Here is a 20,283-nt window from a genome sequence, read left to right on the forward strand (position 1 = left end):
TTTTAAAAATACAAAATAACCATAATAATACACATCTTGTGTTTGTCTTCCCAGTTTACAAAGCTTTTTATATGCACTAGCTTGTGATTCCAACAAAAATCTTGTAAGGTAGACATTACAACGACTAGTAATAACAATTACCAATAACTTCATATAGGAGAGAGTGGCTAGTCAGAGACTTTAAATGACTTTTGATGGATCTAGGACCAGAAAGTACACCAGAATCTCATAGTTAAAGAAAACTTCATACTAATAATGCAATGCCTAACAGATGTCTTTATCTCATATATTAAAATGTAATTACTTAATTTTCTATTGTTATTGTATAAATGAAGAACAGGTATAATAAAAGAAATATTAGAGAACTGGTGAGAGAGAGAGAGAAAGTTAAAGGCATAGAAGCTTTTTAGCTTGACCTTAAGTTAGTTATTCTTAGACTAGAAATAAGGGAAATTAAGCAAGTAATACACAGATCTTTTTAAAAAACTACACATCTGGATCATTACGCACTACTGTGAACCAACTGAACAGGAAAGAAAGGACAAAACAATGTTACAGAAATCAGTAGCTAGGACTTGTGAGAAAGTGGTCTAAATTTATATAGTCTAAAATCATGACTCAAGGAGACATAATCACAGCCTATAAATATCCTCCAGGCAGCAATATGTGGCAAATAAAGTAAGTGAATTATTCACAACCTTACGTTCGGTCGTTTCTCTTTGTCCAGTTGTCTGAGGAACACAATGCCTTATTCCTGAGCTGATGTCGTCCTTAGCAATGAAAGCAGCCAAGGAGACTCTCGAAGCTATGCCCTGCGTCAGGTACACAGATATGGGATTGAAAGAAGAACCCTGGGGAATGGCCTCCTGCAGCCCTCCATAAGATCGGGAATGAGATCAGATGGTCACATCACTCAGTAGAGTACTGTCATTATTCCTCAACTTGGATAAGGAATAACAGAGAATGTAATCAAGTCCCAGGAAGCTTTCAGTTACTGATCCACCCAACTGGAGGAAGAAGTGTAATTCAAAGGGTTTGACTCTGATATCCTGACACAACATGAGTCAGGTTCTCCCATGGGATTTGTGACTACACTGTCGACAGCTATGGTTTTTCTCATAGCGATAAGGTATTTGTCTTACCTGGTAAACCACATTTTAGATATCAAAGCATTTTCAAATCTACTAGAACTGTGTAAAGGCAGGTTATAACTAATTATTATCATTGCTATGACTCTCCCAGATGTTATGCTTCAAAACTATCATTTTTCACAAACATTGCTTCTATGTGGTAACGTTTTCCTTTATGAAATCATCTAGGTTTTCTTAACTGAATCTTATGGTCTCCTTAAGCCACAAGTCATTTCAAAAGAACTACTTGGTCCCAGTCCTTGCAGCAGCCTAAATTGAATTACAGCAAAGATGATCCTGGGCAGGCTCCCGAGGCTGCATAGCAGCCCTGTGTACACTGATATTTACAATACCAGTTCTCCAGACACAACATGCTCAGTTCATCTACAGATCAATGAAAGTCCAAGCAATTTTTTCCCATTGCTTTCCTGAGCACAGGTTTTGAGCCCAGAGGAAAGCTGTTCATATTTGGTTTTACTTATTGAAATTTTTTGTGCAAAGAGAGGGACCTAGATCATTTGACAGCCAGATATTTAGTCTTTAAATACAGTAGCTTCTTAGCACAACAACAAAGACCCTGGGTTGTGCCTCGTTGGTGCATTAGGACATTTACGGAAATAAAATGCTCATATCACTGCTCACGGTACTGTGTGCATCGTAAACCAGGGAGAGGTGATTCACCCAAGTTTTGATCCAAGGCTGCTTTGCCCACCCTGTGAACCAGTCCCAGTGGGGACACTGAGGACCCTGTGGAGAGTGTCAAGCAGTACAGAACAGGTGTTTTCTAAGGGAGTACCCTGCGCTTGCTTTTAGGCTCACAGAGAGGGCAGGGTACTTCTTCAGATGGTCATCTTTGCTCCAGAGAATAGCCCAGGAGCCCTTTAATTGAAACCTGGGTCTTTGTGACAATATCAATGCCCCCCAGGAAACTATATTTGTTTACTACATTAAAAAAAAAACTAATAGATTTCAAGTAAACACCTGTACCATAAAGGCATAAGACTGATGGTACACTTGTTGACATAGGCACATGCATGAAAACACACCCAGAATGCTCAAGCATGTGGGACTTCTCCATTACAACTGCAGTTTATGAAAAACACAAATCAGGATGCAGGTGATGTCTGTGCTCGCATCCTGCAAGGAGAAATTAGCAGAGCTCCAACCTCTGTTGAATGCTTTCCTCAGCTGGTGGAATTTGCCAGATCTGCAATATTAACATAGAATTATGGAAATTGGAAACAAAAAGCTGGAGTCTATTGGGAATGATAGGCTCAAGATGAACTCAACTGGAAAATTTGGCTAACTAAAAGTGATATTCTTTGTGCTGGAATTTTTCTGTCTGAAAGCTTTAAAAAGGCTGTAATTATTTCAAGTTTTCAATTCAGCCCTTTTCAAATGAAGCCTTTGATTTTTTTTTTCATTGCTTTGCACCTCTCCTCTGTGTGAACTCAAGCATTTGCCAGGCACTGCAGTGGCAAATTCATATTGGCTTTCTACTCATATCTGTATCCATTTCCAGAGGATGCAACACAGCATTTGCATCTTCCGTGCCAAGAAAAACAAAGGAATATTTGTACTTCAAAACTTTCACAATGTGCATAGGCTCAAAAAACCTGAGCAAGGCTAAATAAATTGCCTAATAAGAAATGGCTGATTAAGACCAGAGCACAACTTCTTTGCAAGTTAGTACTTTTTCTCCATGGCGAAGCCAAGAGATACAAGAACTTACCTTGTGGCTTTTGGGTCCCAAATCACAATGTCAGCATCTGATCCTACAGCTATTCTTCCTTTTCTTGGATAAAGATTAAAGATTTTGGCTGCATTGGTGCTGGTAACTGCAACAAATTGGTTTTCATCCATTTTACCACTATGCTGTAAAAAAAAAAAAGTAAAAAAATACAAGACTCATATCTCTTAAACAAAGAGAAGTGCACCTAATGTCTTACGTTGAGAAACCGACCACATCTCTGATGCTGACACATATCAAACAACCATAACTGTAATGATGGAGATTATTTGGTTATTATATGGTTATATTATTATTATTATTATATTATATATATTATTATTATATTATATTATAATTATATTATTATTATTATTATTATTATATGGAAGCCTGAACATAACTTTAAAAAAAACTATCAGCTTAAAAACACCCCTACTAATTTTTCCATCCTGCCCAGAATCATACACATTGTTACAGATGACTGCAAAATGTTGGCAATGATTTCCCATCTAAAGTTTACCACCACCTACTACATTTATCATCTGCCTTATTTATTGCAGACCTAAGATTTATGAGATAATCATGTAGACATTTGATAAACTAGTACAGAGTTAAAAACAAACAAACAAAAAAAGACTGATAAGAGCAGCTTTAGAAAGAGGAAAAATTGATTCAGTGGGTTCAATTTTATGTAATTGAAATTTACATGCATCAATAATCATGAACAGTCCGTTCCAAGATATTTTAATAGGGACAGACTTTGAAGAGATGTGGACCCTAAGAAAATGAAAAAGTGTAGGTGGTTTATCCCTATGTATGTTTACATGGTAAGAGTGTTCTTAAGATTTATTTATCACAAGGTTGTTGCAAAAAAAAAAAAAAAAAAAAAAAAAAAAAAAAAAAAAAAAACATGTCCTGAAATTAAAGTCCTGGACTAAGCCATCTTAATGTTTCAGAAAATATTACGATCTCAGGTATGCTACCAAGAAATATTTAATCACTTTGAAGCCATTTAAAAGAAGCTAAAATAAATTATGAAAATCTGCTATAATGGATATCACTCTTTGTGATAGCAAAAGTTCATACAGGATGGTTGGACTGTTATCAAGAAAACCTAAGCAGGGGCCAGCACTGTGGCATAGTGGGTTAAGGCACATGATGTAGGCATCCCATATGGGCGCTGTTTCGAGTCCTGGTTGCAACACTTCTCATCCAGCTCCCTAGTAATGCACCAGGGAAAGCAGGAGAGGATGGCCCAATGCTTCTCTTGTGAGACCCGGCAAAAGCTTCTGGCTCCTGGCTTCAGGGTGGATCAGCCCTGGCCACTGTGGCCATTTAGAGAGGGAACCAGTGCATGGAAGCTCTCTCTCTCTCTCTGTAACTCTGCCTTTTGAGTAAATAAATACATATTAAAAAAAGGAAAGGAGGGGAGGGGAGGAGAGGAGAGGAGAGGAGAGGAAGAAAGAAAGAAAACCTAAGCAAAGAGAAAGAGAAGGGAAGTAAGTCATCAAGGGTGGTTAGAGTCAGGATAAGGGACAGCATTAAGGAGCATGATTAGCAGAAGACAGTGCTAGAGAGATATTTTGAAATTTTGAAGATCCCCATATGTAAACTAAGCATTCAAATGTTCTTTAAGCAATGGGGAAACTAAAGGGCTTTTGAAAGGAAAGTGGCATGAATAGAAAGAGCTTCCTTTCTGAGTGGTAGCTTTGGTGCTAGAATATAGAGTAGATCTTAGCAAGTGAGACACTGGAGACAGAGACACCAGCTGTGCGGCTACATCAGTGGGATTCAAGAACATGAGAAGTCAAGTGGAAGTGCTATATCATTTCAGGAACTTCAACAATAAATCTGTCCCTGAATGTCTGTGCACATCAGTGCAGCGAATCCGCTAAAGCATGCAGAGAAGGCCATTATGTCTTTACTGACACGATCCATATCCTGGTGGGGAGAGAGAGGACAGCATGGTGGTGGTTACAGCACTGCATGCCTAATCTCCACCCTTGGGAAAACAAGCAAAAAGCTCTCTCTAGGGGTTTGTGCCTCCAACAATAAGCAGGGTCCTGGTTGAAGAAAAGGCAAAATAATTCTGAAGCCTGTGAAACCCACCACGCCTTTCTCCCATATTACTGACATCCGGTCCTCAACACCATTCACGCCATTGGGAATCTTAGTAAAGTCATCCTTCCCAAGAGCCTTCTGGCAGGTGTTGAAAGTGCAGTGGTCAGTCCCTGTTGTGGTTAGATCATCACTGTAAAAGAAAAAGAAAGCATGAATGTGATGGGAGAGGGTTGACAGACAGTGTTAGGAGGACACTACCGTAGCCTTGCCTAATCTCTTGACGCCTCTTCTCAGCTGGAAGTCAAAAAAATGCACTGGAGAATGAGTGGTGTTTTTCACGTGTCTATTTCACCCCTCTCCTGAATTTATCCTAGGAAGCACTTTTAGAGAACATGCTTACAAGAAGCATGATGCAGGGTCACAGGCTAGAAAACTTGGGTTCTGGGCTCAGCTTCATCACGTCTTGGCTCCATGATTATGAGCTTGTCTGAGACTCGATTTCTTGCGTGGAAATGGATAATTTCTGCATCCATTTGATGATGACAATTTCAGTGTCACTACAATAATGCAGAACTCCTCGTGAGGAGAGAACTACACAATGACATCACCATGGTGATTTACGTGAATGGAGGGCAGGTCCTTCAGGGCAACCTCTAGCCAAGTGGCTGTGCTGTGATAAACAAGAGGTGCGACACTGGCTGATGATGGTGACGTCACAGGGACAGGAATGCTGCTTTGGCTTGTGAATCATCTGGGGGATGTAGAAGTGTGAAGGAGGGAGGAAGCTAAAGGAAAAGGGCAAATGAACTCATACACAGTCTATAGTGAAAAGTTCCTTGGTAACTCAAATCCAACTACCTGTGAATAGGGAGTGTCAGGATGTCCACAGATAGTGTAATTTTCCAGAAAAATGATCCTGTCTTCCCAGAAGGTGACACAGTTTCCTACACAACAAACTTGTTCTTGTATTATTTCAGCATTTAAAAATTTTTAATTCGAGAGTATTCTGGGGGTTGGTTTTGTGGTATAGTGAGTTAAGCTGCCACCTGCATCCCATATGGGTTTTGGATGCCCTACTTATGATCCAGCTCCTTGCAAATATGCCTGGGAAAGCAGTGGAAGATGGCCCTGGTCCTGGGGTTCCTGTCAGCACAAAGGAGTCCAGGATGGAGTTCCTGGCTCTTGGCTTCCACCTGGCCCAGCCCTGGCAATTATGGCCATTTGGGGAATAAACCAGAGTATGGAATATTTCTCTCTTCCCCTCCCCACACCCTTTCAAATAAAATAAATAAATCTTTTTTAAAAAGAATATTCTTTTTTTCTGATAAAAAAAAAATTAACCAGAATGAAGAGCCCTGGCTCTGAGAATCAAGAAAGAGAAAAAAAAAAAAAACCAAAAGATAAAAAATTTCAATAAAAATTATCTGATTCTCTGTGCCCCGGAAAGGTTTTGATAACATATACAGGCCGGCGCCGCGGCTCACTAGGCTAATCCTCCGCCTAGCGGCGCCGGCACACCGGGTTCTAGTCCCGGTAGGGGCGCCGGATTCTGTCCCGGTTGCCCCTCTTCCAGGCCAGCCCTCTGCTGTGGCCAGGGAGTGCAGTGGAGGATGGCCCAGGTGCTTGGGCCCTGCACCCTATGGGAGACCAGGAAAAGCACCTGGCTCCTGGCTCCTGCCATCGGATCAGCGCGGTGCCCCGGCCGCAGCGCGCCAACCGCGGCGGCCATTGGAGGGTGAACCAACGGCAAAGGAAGACCTTTCTCTCTGTCTCTCTCACTGTCCACTCTGCCTGTCAAAAAAAAAAAAAAAAAAAAAAAAAAGAATAAACAGATAACATATACAAACATAATCAAGCCAATGTCTTTTGTTTTCCAGTTTTTTTTGTTTTCCAAGGGAGTGCCCAGAATCTGTCAGGTGAAATAGAAAGAATATTGAGAGGTCAGTACATAGTGAAGATGTAGGACAAGCTCTCTCCCACCAAATACTCAGACTTGTAAAACCTTCCTTGGGCAAAAACACTTCACAGTCATCTGCAAAGTGATTACTTAGCCAGCAGGTTCATGAGGAAGCTGGGCGTTGAAGGGTCTGGTCTCAGGGGTGGGCCCATAACATGGTGGGCTGCGTGGTGCCATTCTTTATTCCAATAGTGAGTGCCATCAGTGCCGAGACTTGCTGCTATGGGTTCTCCATAGACCACCTTCCCTGGAATGTTCAAAGGAACCATTCAGCACCTAGATTTTCTCCTAAGAAAGCCATCTGACAAACACATACACATTAGCATTCTCTGTTCTAGCAGACAGTAATATTGATACTTAGCAGAATTCGAAACTATAATTTGCTTTTGTGAACAGGATTTAAAAAGGACAGCTAAAGTTTATTGACAATCTACTCTGTGCCAGTCATTGTGTATTGCATGTTATAGTAGACTATTCTTCCTGCTCACCTGATACCTGTAGCCTTGGCCACAGGACTTACTTCGACCAATTAGACATGAATGAGAGGTGCCTGTGCTGTTCCAAGCAGAAGGAATAAGAGCCATCGTGGGGTTCTGCCATTTTCCCACTGTCATGACCCCAGGAGGAGCTGCGCCTTCAGTTGTGCCACAGAGGGAAAGAACTAAGGAGCAGAGGCAAAAGCTAACCTATGATGGACTTGAATATAATGAGAAATAAATCTCTGTAATTATAAGCAATTCATATATTAGATCCAATTTACCACAGCATTACCTAGTGAGAGATCCATGTGCCATCATAATAGAATCTTCTCAAAAGCTCTATCAGGCAAACCCTATTAATATATCCATTTGAAAATGAAGACAAGCTATGGGCTATATAACTTCTTTACAGGTATGCCACTTATTCTCCACCACATGGAGGGATTGGAGGAGGTATGCTTTGAACACAAGTATTTTGATTCTAGTAGTCCTAACTTTTGTGTTATCCTAGCCTGGTAACAGAAAATGATTATATAGGTCATATGGACAATCACAGTATATCTCTGCTGAAAATAGATTTATAAGCTTTCCAAATCCTTTGAAAAAGCTTCTCAAAAAATTTATATGAAATGAAAGAACACTCAGATAATAAAATCATAGACAGAAATGCATATTTTAACAATCATGCAAATGAGGCCATCAAAAGCACACAATGTTGAAAGTTAATAGTGCACAGTGAATTTGAATTTAAAATCAGAATCCTATTTCTGATTAGCATTTGTCAGAATAATAGATTCACTGGCACCAACCTCATCGTACCCAAGCAATCATAAAAAGGAGTGCACAGTAAGGAGATGCTGGCATACCAAATTAGTTCACTCTGGTTAATCAGATGCCACATTTTAGTTAAAATCTTGAAATATAACTGAAATTAACCGACTTCCTTGGAGACTACTGTTGGTGGATGGCCACCAGCTGCCCGAGTCCTATTACACTGCGATGTAGCACCCTAGCGGCACAGATCATTTCTTCCTCAAACTAGCCATCTTCCTCTAGCTAGCTGAGCAATTTGAAAAACCATGAAAGCAAGATTTATGGAAGCCTAAGAATTTCACTTCTTAAGTGACCTGGTATGAAACTATGGTCACTAAAATTATCTCCCGGGCTTCGCCATGGTCGAGATCCTCTGCTTTCATGAGGCTCACACATAGATGAACACCATCCCCTTCCTGGTTCCCAAAAACCTACTCCCAGAGAAGGGGAAAGCGCCATAAGCAACTCTTTATGGCCTTTCGCGTGAGCAGCAATCACTTTCAGTGAAGTAAGAGGTACTGTACTTACTCTCTTCTAGAGAGAGAGCACGACAGACACGCTATTTCCTTTGCAAGTACAAAGAGACCTTCCTATTCCAAGAGCACTTCTTACCGATGCTTGGACAATGAGGACTCAGAGACTTGATCTGCAATCACTTTACGAGTTGCCAGCTCAGGATTTTCCACGGTGCTTCATCACAGAGGAAAGATCCTTATCACATGCTCTATTCAATCACTTGGCCCATCAAGGTGATATGGGAATATGGTTCCAAAAGTCCTACAATTTTAATAGCTCTCAGGGAAAATTAAAAGTGTCAGCATCTACCAAGAGTCTGCCAGAACTGTTTTGAAGCCAGATGACAGGTAATTTCCTTAGAATGGCTTAGCTCCTTTAAAATATGACAGGCCACTTTTTGGCGTATACAGTCACCTCCTTGTTGACTGGGCTGTTTTCATCTATCTCTCCATTAAGCAGCAGTAAATACAAGAATTTAAAAATGAACAAGCACACATTCCTAATAGTCTTCCCTCTATTTCACAAGGGCCTGAAACATTTCCAGAGGATTGGAAATTATACAAGAGGCAAAAAAAGGGCAGGGGAAATAGGAGGTTTGGATAATCTGGATAAACAAAATGGACAACTCAGACTAATTAGGGGTGCTGTTGGATTAGGCTAAAATAAAGCAACAATAAAATAAGTAGCTTGCATAGCACTCTAGAATCTGCAAAGCTCTCACCTATGAGCCGATTTGACCTTCACAGCAATCTTCATACTTGTTTGACAAAGAGACTGACAATCAATGAGACTAATTTGTCCAAGAATGCTTCAGTAATTAGTGACATAGCCAGAATTAGGATGTGTTACTAGGAAAAGTATCATTTTTCATCTCTTGGTAAAGAGCATGTATTTTTAAATGTTTAAGTCAACCACAAGGTATTTGTAGATGTGGCTGAGCAATTTTCCAATTCACTTACTGGTTTTATTTACTATGCTCAGCAGGTTGGCAATGAAAAGTGCTATATCCGTTCTTAGCCTGATAGTCTCTTGATTGCACTCTAGACCAGATGGTTTCAACAACTCCTGGGACATAGAGACACCCTCACCATTAATCTCCTTCCACTGTCTCAGTGAGTTGTACATTAGTAGTACTCTGTCTACCCACAGACAGCCTTTCCTTCCCCATCCTTTGGCTCAAAACCAAAAAAAAAAAAAAAAAAAAAAAAAAAAAAAAAAAAAAAAAAAGACTTTGCCCTTATGATGTAACCTCCCACTCAAAGGCATCTTGCCCTCTGAGAGTTTCTAAATATTTCAAACAATGAACCATGTCAACCCAATCCAGACTAGCCCCCTCCCCCACCAGACAACCCATTTATTAGACAAAGGCAAAAGAGCCAATGTTAACACCAGGAATGGATCTGCACGCAGTACGTTACTGAGTCATGAGATCTGTTAAAGGCCTTAGGTGGAAAAAGGCAGAGAAGCTGCATAGGTTTCCAGGAGCAAAAATGCTACCCACTAAATAGGAAACCAAAAACACTATAAAAACCAATTCCTGGGTGGACATTTGACACAGTCATCAAAATGCTACCTGGGATGCTAACACTTCATACCGGAGTGTCTGGGTTAGAGTCTCAGCTCTGCTTTCAATCCAGCTTCCTGCTAATACACACCCTGGGAGGTGGCAAGTGATGGCTCAAGTAGGGTGGTCCCAGCCACCATGTGAGAGACCTGGATTGATTTTCAGGCTCCTGGTTTAAGCCTGGCCAAACCTTGGCTGAGGTAGGCATTTTGGAAATGAACCAGCAAATGGAAGATCTGCGTGTGTGTGTGTGTGTGTGAGTGTGTGTTATCAATTTCTCCCTCTCTCTCTGTGTCTGCCATTCAAAATAAAAATAAATGAATAAATAAGTAAATACATTTTCCTAGCTAAAAGCACAAGTTGAAATTTCCTGGGCATTGTTTTGCTTCAAAACAACAACACATTTACAAAAGAAGAAAGAAATGGAGAGAAAAATGCATAGGAAAAGTCTGGTAGAATGGATCACACAGATTTATGTTCAAATTTGATCTTTAGCTGGTGACCTTGTATAAGGTGAGTTATTGCTCTTACTGTCAGTGTTTCTTATGTATGAAATGAGATCACAATATCCTTCTAATGTGGCAATTGTGTGAAGGGCAAATCAATGCATGTGTGTGAAACTACAGGGAGCCTTCCTGGGACTGTGGAGTCACTTCAAGATATAGACTGAATGGTGTTTTTTTTATCAAATACATATACTGAAGTTCTGTCAGTGCCTCAGACGATACGGAAATAAGACCTAGTTAGAGGAAATTAAGTTAACATGAGGCCATTAGCATGGGTCCTAAACCCCAAAGACTGGAGTTTTCATAGGAAGAGCTAGTAGACACAGACTCAAAAAGTGGCGGGATCATGTGCAGATCTGGGAAGCAGATGGCCACAGGCAAGCCAAGAAGAGGCCCTGTGAGCACAGGCTTCTTCCACAACCAACTCTCCCAACACCTTGATCTCAGGCCTCCAAACTCCAGAACTGAGAGAAAATAAATTTCTGGTATCTAAGCCAGCTATCCTGTGGTACTTTGTGATGGCAACCACAGGGAACTAATATACTCCAGAAATGTTACTTTCCCTATAGTCATGAAATTCAATTTTTCAAAATGTTTTGGAGTGGATAGTTTTCAATGGCTTTGCAATTGGCTCTAAAGCTCATTTTGCTCTAAAAATGAAGGACAATGGGATGTTTGGATGTCCCTGTACAAGAAACAGCAGCAGGAAAGCTGAGATGTGCTTCCACCTTGATCAGCTGCATTCATCTTCCCACAGCCCCAGGCACTAGGCAGGAGCGCACAGTGCAAGCGCAAGCAAGACTTGGTTTTCTCTTGCTTAGCACTGACTTGCAGCAGCCAGTGCCACCATTTGGGGATAGTGTGGTTGCTGTACGGGGTCTTTCTTCCCTTCTTTTAAAACACAAGAGGAATACATGGGAGACAGAGTCTAAATAAAATAGAAAATGAGACATCCCAAACCTCCCTGGAAGAGAATTTTATATTTCACAAATTTGCAAACTTGTTATTTTTCAAAAATAAATCTGAGAAGTAAAGCTTTCTACTATAAGGAAAGTTGAAATCAAACCAAATGAAACCAACAACAACCAAACAAAAAACTAACCACAAAGGATACATATTTTCATGAAAAGTATGAAGAAAACAGTTTATTCACGTTTGAAATGAAAATAATACTTATACCCTAAATACAGGAACATGGATAAAAGAATTGAGTTTTATTAAGACAAAATTAAAATAAGTTAGCCTGAAAACTGAACAATAAAAGTATCCTGAATCTTTCAGCTGTAAATGGGAAACAAATTATAATATATACAAGTAAAGCTCCAAGTTCAGTTGCTGGGTGATGTCACCACTATTTGAAACAAAGCATAGAAAATCGTGAATTTATGTGCATGCATGTTCTATTGGGAGGTGTGGGGAAGTGAACAGACATTGGAAAGAAGTACAAGAAGCACAAAAAGAAGGATCTAGGTTTTCAAAAACTGAAAAATTGACTCAGGAAAAATCAAAGATAATCCAGAAAACAGAAGATGATTTTTTAAAAAAGAAATCTTCATTAATATTCTTAGAGAAGCCAGTAAGATAATCCATCTATTAAAAGAAAAATATAAAAAGAGAATAAACCACCCTGGGAAAAAGAGCAGCCAGAGAAAAAAAGAAGTTTTCTTGGAAATATCAGTATGATTACAAAAGCAAAAGATCATCAGAAGGGCAGGAAAAGCTTGCAAAATTTTCCTAAACCATACAGTACAATTTCAAAGGTTTTTTAAAAAAAATGGTGAAAATCATTAAATGTTTTGATGGGCAATGATGAAGGAATCCCAGGAAAAGGAAGCAAAATGAATACAGGAGAATTAATAGCAGGAAATTTTTCAGAAGCAAAGGTCAGTCTTGAATATGAAGGTAAGTTTTTAAAAGGTCAATTGCTAAATATAGTCTTCATGAAATGTCTAGCACTGAACAAAGCTCCCTGGCCACACCCAGCACACACCTTGGGGTATTCACTGAAAGAGTGGACACTCCACTAGCCACAGAGGTATAGTCCAAAAATAAAAGTCACCACAGAGGGGGAAAAAAACCAACAAGTATCTCCACAAATGCTTAAAATAAACACAATTCAAGAAACAAGAATAAGAAAGACAACATGATATCCCAAAAGAATATAACACCTCAATACTAGAATGCAAAGATGAAGAGATTGAAGAAATGCCAGAAATGGATTTCAAAAACTTGATCATAGGATTACTTAGAAGTAATCAGAAGCAAATCCATGAATTAAATAAATCAATGCCATAATTACATGACATAAATGAAATTTTTTCCATGAAATTGAGATTTTAAAGAGAAATCAAAATGAAATGCTGGAAATGAATATAGGTCAAATGAAAACTGCAGTGGAAACCTTAACAACAGACTTGGTGAGGCAGAAGAAAGAATATATAAGTGAGATAACAAACCTCTGTAAATTTTACAGTCAGACCAAAAAGAAAGAATAAATTAGAAAACTAAAAAAAAAATATTGAAGATTTATGGGATACTATCAAACAGGCCAACATACAGGTCTTAGAAGTTCCTGAAGGTATGGAGAGAATGGATTAGAAGGCCTTTTTAGTGAAATAATTACAGAAAACCTCCCTAATTTGCAGAAAGAAAGGGACATCCAAGTACGGGAAGCACATAGGACTCCTAATAGACACAACCAGGAAAGATCTTTATCATGACACATTGTAGTAAAACTCTCCACAGTAAAACATAAAGAAAAGATTCTATAATGTGCATGAGAGAAATGCCAGATTACTCTCAGAGGATCTCCAATTAGACTCACAGCTGACTTCTCATTAGAAACCCTACAGGTTAGGAGAGAATGGCGAGATCTATTCCAAGTCTTAAGAGAAAAAACTGTCAACCCAGATGTACACTACAAAGTTCTCATTTATGAATGAAGGTGAAATAAAGACTTTCCATAACAAACAGAAATTGAAAGATTTTGTCACCATCTGTCCAGCCTTACAAAAGATGCTTAAGGATGTGCTACACATAGAAACGCAGAAACATGGTCATCACTATGTTAGCAGGTGAAGGCAGAATCTCTCCCAGTAAAAGCACAAAGGCAATGCAAAGTAAACAATAGGAATACTTATGGAAAACTGGCAGGGAGAAGTCGTTACTTATTAATAGTCCTCTTGAATGTAAATGGCCTCAACTCTCCAGTTAAAAGATACAGACTGGCTGACTGGATTAAAAAACAAAACCCATCTATTTGCTGCCTACAAGTAACACAACTCACCAACAAAGATACATACAGACTGAAAGTGAAAGAATGGAAAAGGGTATTTCATGCTAACAGAAACAAAAAACAACTGGAACAGCTATCCTAGTATCAGACAAAATAGATTTTAACACAAAAGCTGTTAAAAGAGACAAAGAAGGACACTATGCAATGATTAATGGATCAATTCAACAGGAGGATATAACTATTATAAAGTATATGAACCTAATTACAGAGCACCTGGCTATTTAAAAGAAATGTTAATGCATCTAAAGGAGGATATAGACTCCAATACAATTGTAACAGGGCATTTTCACTAATCAATTTTCAGAAATGGACAAATTAACCAGGCAGAAAATCAGCGAGGAAACAACAGAGTTAATCAACACTGTAGACCAAATGGACGTAACAGATACCTATAGAACTTTTCATCCTACAATTGCAGGATATGCATTCTTCTCACCAGTGCATGAAACTTTCTCTAGGATTGGCCATATACTAGGCCATAAAGCAAGTCTCAGCAAATTCAAAAAAATTGAAATCATACCATTCATCTTCTCAGACCACAATAGAATGAAGCTGGAAATAAACAACTCAAGAAATCTCTAGAACATATGCAAACACATGGACACTGAATGACATGCTCCTGAATGAACAGTGGTTCATTGAAGAAATCAAAAGAGAAATAAAAAAATTTCTGGAAATGAATAAAGACAATACAACATATCAACACTTATGGGATACAGCAAAAGCAGTATTAACAGAAAAGTTATTGCAATTGGTGCCTACATCAAGAAACTGGAAAGGCACCAAATAAAGGAGCTAATTATGCCTCTTAAGGACTTAGAAAAACAATAATAAATCAAACCAAAAACTAGTAGGAGATAAAAATAATTAATATTAGAGAAGTAGTAAACAAAATTGAAACAAAAAATACAAAAGTTAGCAAAATGAGAAGCTGGTTTCTTGAAATTATAAACAAAATTGGCACACCATTGACTGAATTAACCAAAAAGAGGTAGAAAACCCAAATCAATTAAATTAGAGATGAAAAAGGAAATGTAACAACAGATACCACAGAAATAAAAAGAATCATCAGGTATTATAATAAACAGCTCTATGCAGACAAATTGGAAAATCTAGAAGAAATGGGCAAATTCCTGGACACATCCAACCTAACTAAATTGAGCCATGAAGACACAGAAAACCTAAACAGACCAATAATCAAGACAGAAATTAAATCACTAATAAAGACCGTCCCCAAAAAGAAAAATCCAGCACCTGATGGCTTCACTGTTGAATTCTACCAGACATTTAAAGAAGAATTAACTCCAATTCTTCTCAAGCTAGTCAAAACAATTGAAAGGGAGGGAATCCTCCAAAATGCCTTCTATAAGCCAGAATCACCTTAATCCCCAAACCTGAAAAAGATGCAACAAAGGAAGAGAACTATAGACCAATTTCCCTGATGAACATAGATGCAAAAATCTTCAACAAAATTCTAGCCAATCTAATCCAACAACACATCAGAAAGATCATTCACCCGGATCAAGTGGGATTTATCCCTGGTGTGCAGGGATGGTTCAACATTTGCAAATCAATCAATGTAATAAATCACATCAACAAACTGAAGACTAAAAATCATATGAATATCTCAATAGATGCAGAGAAAGAATTTAATAAAATACAACACCCTTTCATGATGAAAACTTTAAGCAAATTGGGTATAGAAGGAACATTCTTCAACACCATCAAGGCAATTTATGACAAACCCATGGCCAGTATCCTATTGAATAGGGGAAAAGCTGGAAGCATTCCCATTGAGATCTGGAACCAGACAAGGATGCTCTCTCTCACTGTTGTTATTCAATATAGTCCTGGAAGTTTTAGTCTGAGCCTTTAGGCAAGAAAAATAAATCAATGGGGTACAAATTGGGAAGGATGTCAAACTATGTCTATTGCCAGATATCATGATTCTATATATAGGGTATCCAAAAGACTCTACTAAGAGACTACTGGAACTCATAGAAGAGCTTGGTAAAGTGGCAGGATATAAAATCAATACATAAAAATCAACAGCCTTTGTTTACACAGACAATGCCATGGCTGAGAAAGAACTTCTAAGATTAATCTATTCACAATAGCTATAAAAATAGCTAATGGAATAAATTTAACCAAGATTGTCAAAGATCTGTATTATGAGAATTACAAAGCAGTAAAGAAGGGGCCGGTGCTGTGGCACAGTGAGTTAACGCCATGGCCTGCAGTGCTGGTATCCCATATGGGTGCTGGTTCGAGACCCAGCTGCTCCACTTCCTGTCCAGCTCTCTGCTATGGCCTGGGAAAGCAGTAGAGCCCAAGTCCTTGGGCCCCTGCACCCATGTGGGAGATCTGGAAGAAGCTCCTGGCTCCTGGCTTCAGAATGGCGCAGCTCTGGCCATTGCAGCCATTTGGGGAGTGAACCATAGGATGGAAGACTTCTCTCTCTCTCTTTCTCTCTCTCTAACTCTTACTTTCAAATAAATATAAATAAATCTTAAAAAAAAAACAAAGCAGTAAAGAAAAAATTAGAATATACAAAAAATGGAAAAATCCTCTATGTTTATGGTTGGAAGAATCAAAATCCATATCACCAAAATTTCTATACTACCAAAAGCGAATTACAGGTTCAATGCAAAATACCAAGGATATTCTTCTAAGATCTAGAAAAAATGATGCTGAAATTCATATGGAAACCCAGGAGACCCCAAATAGCTAAAGCAATCTTATACAACAAAAACAAAGCCAGAGTCATCACAATACCAGATTTCAAGACATACTACAATCATAATAAAAAGAGCCTGGTACTGGTACAAAAACAGATGAATAGATGAATGGAACAGAATACAAATGCCAGAAATCAACCCACGCATCTACAACCCACTTGTCTTTGACAAAGGAGGTAAAATCAATCCCTGGAGCAAGGACAATCCCTTCAACAAATGGGAAAACTGGATCTCCATAGGCAGAAGTATAAAGCAAGACCCCTACCTTACACCTTATACAAAAATCCATTCAAAATGGATTAAAGACCTAAATCTATGACCCAAATTATTAGAGAACATTGGGGAAACCCTGCAAGACAGTGGCATAGGCAAAGAGTTCTTGGAAAAGACCTCTGAGGCATAGGCAATCAAAACCAAAATTGACAAATGGGACTACAACAAATTGGGAAGCTTCTGAACTGCAAAAGAAACACTCAGCAAAGTGAAGAGGCAACTGATGGAATTGGGGAAATTATTTGCAAACTGATAAAGGATTAATAACCTGACTATATAATAATAATAATAAGATACTCAACAACAACAAAACAATCTAGTTAAGAAATGGGCAAAGGACTTACACAGGCATTTTTCAAAAGAGGATATCCAAATGGCCAACAGACACATGAAAAAATGCTCAGGATCACCAGCTGTCAGGGAAACGCAAATCAAAACCACAATGAGGTTCACCTCACCTTCATTAGAATGGCTTTCATACAGAAATCAACAAACAACAAATGCAGGTGAGGATGTGGGGAGAAAGATACCCTAATCCACTGTTGGTGGGAATGTAAATTGGTACAACCACTGTGGAAGACAGTATGGAGATAACTCAGAAACATGCATATAAATCTACCATATGACCCAGCCATCCCACTCTTCAGAATTTACCCGAGGAATGAAATCAGCATATGAAAGGGTGATCTGTACCTCCATGTTTATTGCAGCTTGATTCACAATAGCTAAGATATGGAATCAACCCAAATGCCTGTCAACTAAAAACTGTATGTACACCATGGAATACTACACAGTTTAAAAAAAAAAAAAAAAGAAATCCTGTTGTTTGCAACAAAATGGATGAAACTGGAAAACAACATACTTCGTGAAATAAGCCTGTCCAAAAATGACAAATAGCATACGTTGTCCCTGATCTGTGATAACTAATAGAGCAACTGAAAAGTAATCTATAGAAGTGAAATCGATACCTTGAAATGCAATGACTTTGAACAGCCCTTGTCTCGACTGTTGAGGAACAGTTCTTTTTATTCATACTATTTATTGTACTCTCTATTTAGTATAGAGTTAATCATATATGTATAAAGTTAATTCAAAATAGATCTTAGTAAAAAATAAGAATGGGTATAGGAGAGGGAGGAGGAAGAGGGGTGCTAGTGTGGGTGGGAGAGTGGGTACGGTGGGAAGAATCACTATGTTCTTCATGTTGTAGCTATGAAATGCATTAAGTTTGTATTCCTTAAATAAAAGGTTTTTGGGGAAATAAAAAAGGAAGATGTCTATTAAAATACATTGATGTGATCATGTTTAGAAAAGCCCAAAATGAGATTAAAATATATTAAATATTACCATATGCTATGCATATATTAAGCACTCAACAATGTTAGTTGCTATAATCAGGATGCTTCTCTTCTGAGTATACAGTTGGCAACTGGACAATAATATCAAATTGTCCAATTGTATATCTAGGTCACCACAATGGAGGTAATCAATAATTGGATGTTCTTTGTGCCTCCTGGAGCAGTGATTCTGACTTTAATATACATACAAATTACCCAGACTCTAGTTATAAGTGCATATTATGATTCAGCAGGTCTGGGATGTGGTCCAAGGCTTTGCATGTCGAACAAGCTCCCAGAATGCCAATGCTGCATTCTAGGGACCATACTGTGGGTGTCAAAGCCCCAGAAGATAGATAGAACATACCGGCAAAGGTATTTACAGACAAGAAACTCTCACATTATAAATCTGTAAGGTGGAAAGAATTACTCCCTATTCAAAAAAGATGACAACAGGTCTTTGCTTTTTCATGTTCAGAAATCATGTTAGATAATAAATGAGTGCTGTCAGGGTGGATGAACTTTCCATGAAAGTCATTTGGAGTGATATTTTAAATATTTCATATTTATAATACTTTTGGGAAGAAACTTAGCATTAGACAAAAAAATTACATATGCATCCCTCTGTTAAACCAGCAGTCTAACTTCTAGGCATCTACTCTGAAGACAGCCGTCGTGCAAGGCAGAACAAAAGTATCCCAAAGATGTCTACCTCTTAATCCCCATCACCTGCGAATTGTTTATCTTAAACAGAAAAGGAACTATACAATTGCATTAAATTAATATACCTTGAGATGGGAATATTATTCTGAATTTGTCAGGAGGGCTCAGTATAACCCAAGGATCCTTAGAGAAGAAGAAGGAGGCAGGAGAGACCGTCAGAAAAGTGAGATGCGAGAAGGGTGCAGCCCACCACGTGGGCTTTGAGGTTGGAGGAAGGGGCCGTGAGCCCAGGAATGTCGCCAGCCTCTAGAGGCTAGAAAAGGTAGGAAAAGAGTCCTGCCCTGGAGCCTCCAGAAAGGAACACGGCTTTGCTGACATCTTGATTTTAGCCCAGTGGGACCTATTTCAGACTTCTAACATCTGGAACGGTAAAACGATGCATGTTGTTTTAAGTCTTGAAGCTGTGGCAATTCATTGCAGTAACCATAGAAAACCAATATGCCCTCAACAAATATGAGGTAGCATATGCATGAGGCTGTTGCTAAAGATTGGAAAAAAACAAAATGTCCACCAATAAGGGACTTGTTGAATGAATACACTGGCACATTGTTTTTGCTTATGAAAGGGAAGGACTAAAATCTATTTTATGTGAGATGACCTTTGAGACATTTTCAAAGGCAAAGAAAAAGAAGCAAGATGTCAGACACTGTGTATAGTATACTGCCTTTTGTATAAGGAAGAGGGAAATAATATATACCCATATAATTATAAATAGTATTTATACATTTTTTTATTCTAAATAACATATTACAAATAATAAATATTTATATACACTTATTGTTTTGTAAAGAGAAGTAGGCCAGAAATAAATGAATAAAAACAGTTACTTACAGTGTGGGAAGAAAGTGTTAAAGAAAGTAAGACTTACCTGAGAATATATGCTTTTTTAAAAGTTTTTAAGCTTGTATTCAGTTACAGAAATGCACAGGAGAGTGCGGGCTTTCTTTAGGGGAGAAAACGAGGTCTAGAGGCTACGTTGGGTCCATACCAAGCAGAGAGTAGGCCAGGACTGAGCCACTTACAGCAAGCAGGCAGGCAGGAAAGCAGGGAGCGGGTGGCCTAAAGGCTATGTGCCTGAAGGCTCTGGCAACAAGGGAGAATATATACTTTTAATGTATAATTTTGACTTTTGGATCATGTAAACGTTTTACATATTCAA

The 20,283-nt window shown here is 38.6% G+C and overlaps 1 protein-coding gene across 10 annotated transcripts in view; it reads right to left on the minus strand.

Moving 5' to 3' along the window:
- DPYS (dihydropyrimidinase) overlaps window positions 1–20,283 on the minus strand; it is a 111,215-nt gene that overhangs the window by 67,594 nt on the left and 23,338 nt on the right. For all 10 annotated transcript variants that reach the window (XM_051844759.2, XM_051844755.2, XM_051844758.2 and 7 more), the window contains exons 5-7: window positions 6,971–7,127; window positions 4,972–5,113; window positions 2,863–3,005 (exon numbers count right to left, since the gene is read on the minus strand). In XM_051844759.2, the coding sequence (XP_051700719.1) occupies window positions 2,863–3,005; window positions 4,972–5,113; window positions 6,971–7,127 (442 nt within the window). The remainder of the gene's footprint in view (window positions 1–2,862; window positions 3,006–4,971; window positions 5,114–6,970; window positions 7,128–20,283) is intronic.

This window comes from Oryctolagus cuniculus, chromosome 6 (assembly GCF_964237555.1).
Source record: "Oryctolagus cuniculus chromosome 6, mOryCun1.1, whole genome shotgun sequence".
NCBI classification, from domain to species: Eukaryota; Metazoa; Chordata; class Mammalia; order Lagomorpha; family Leporidae; genus Oryctolagus; species Oryctolagus cuniculus.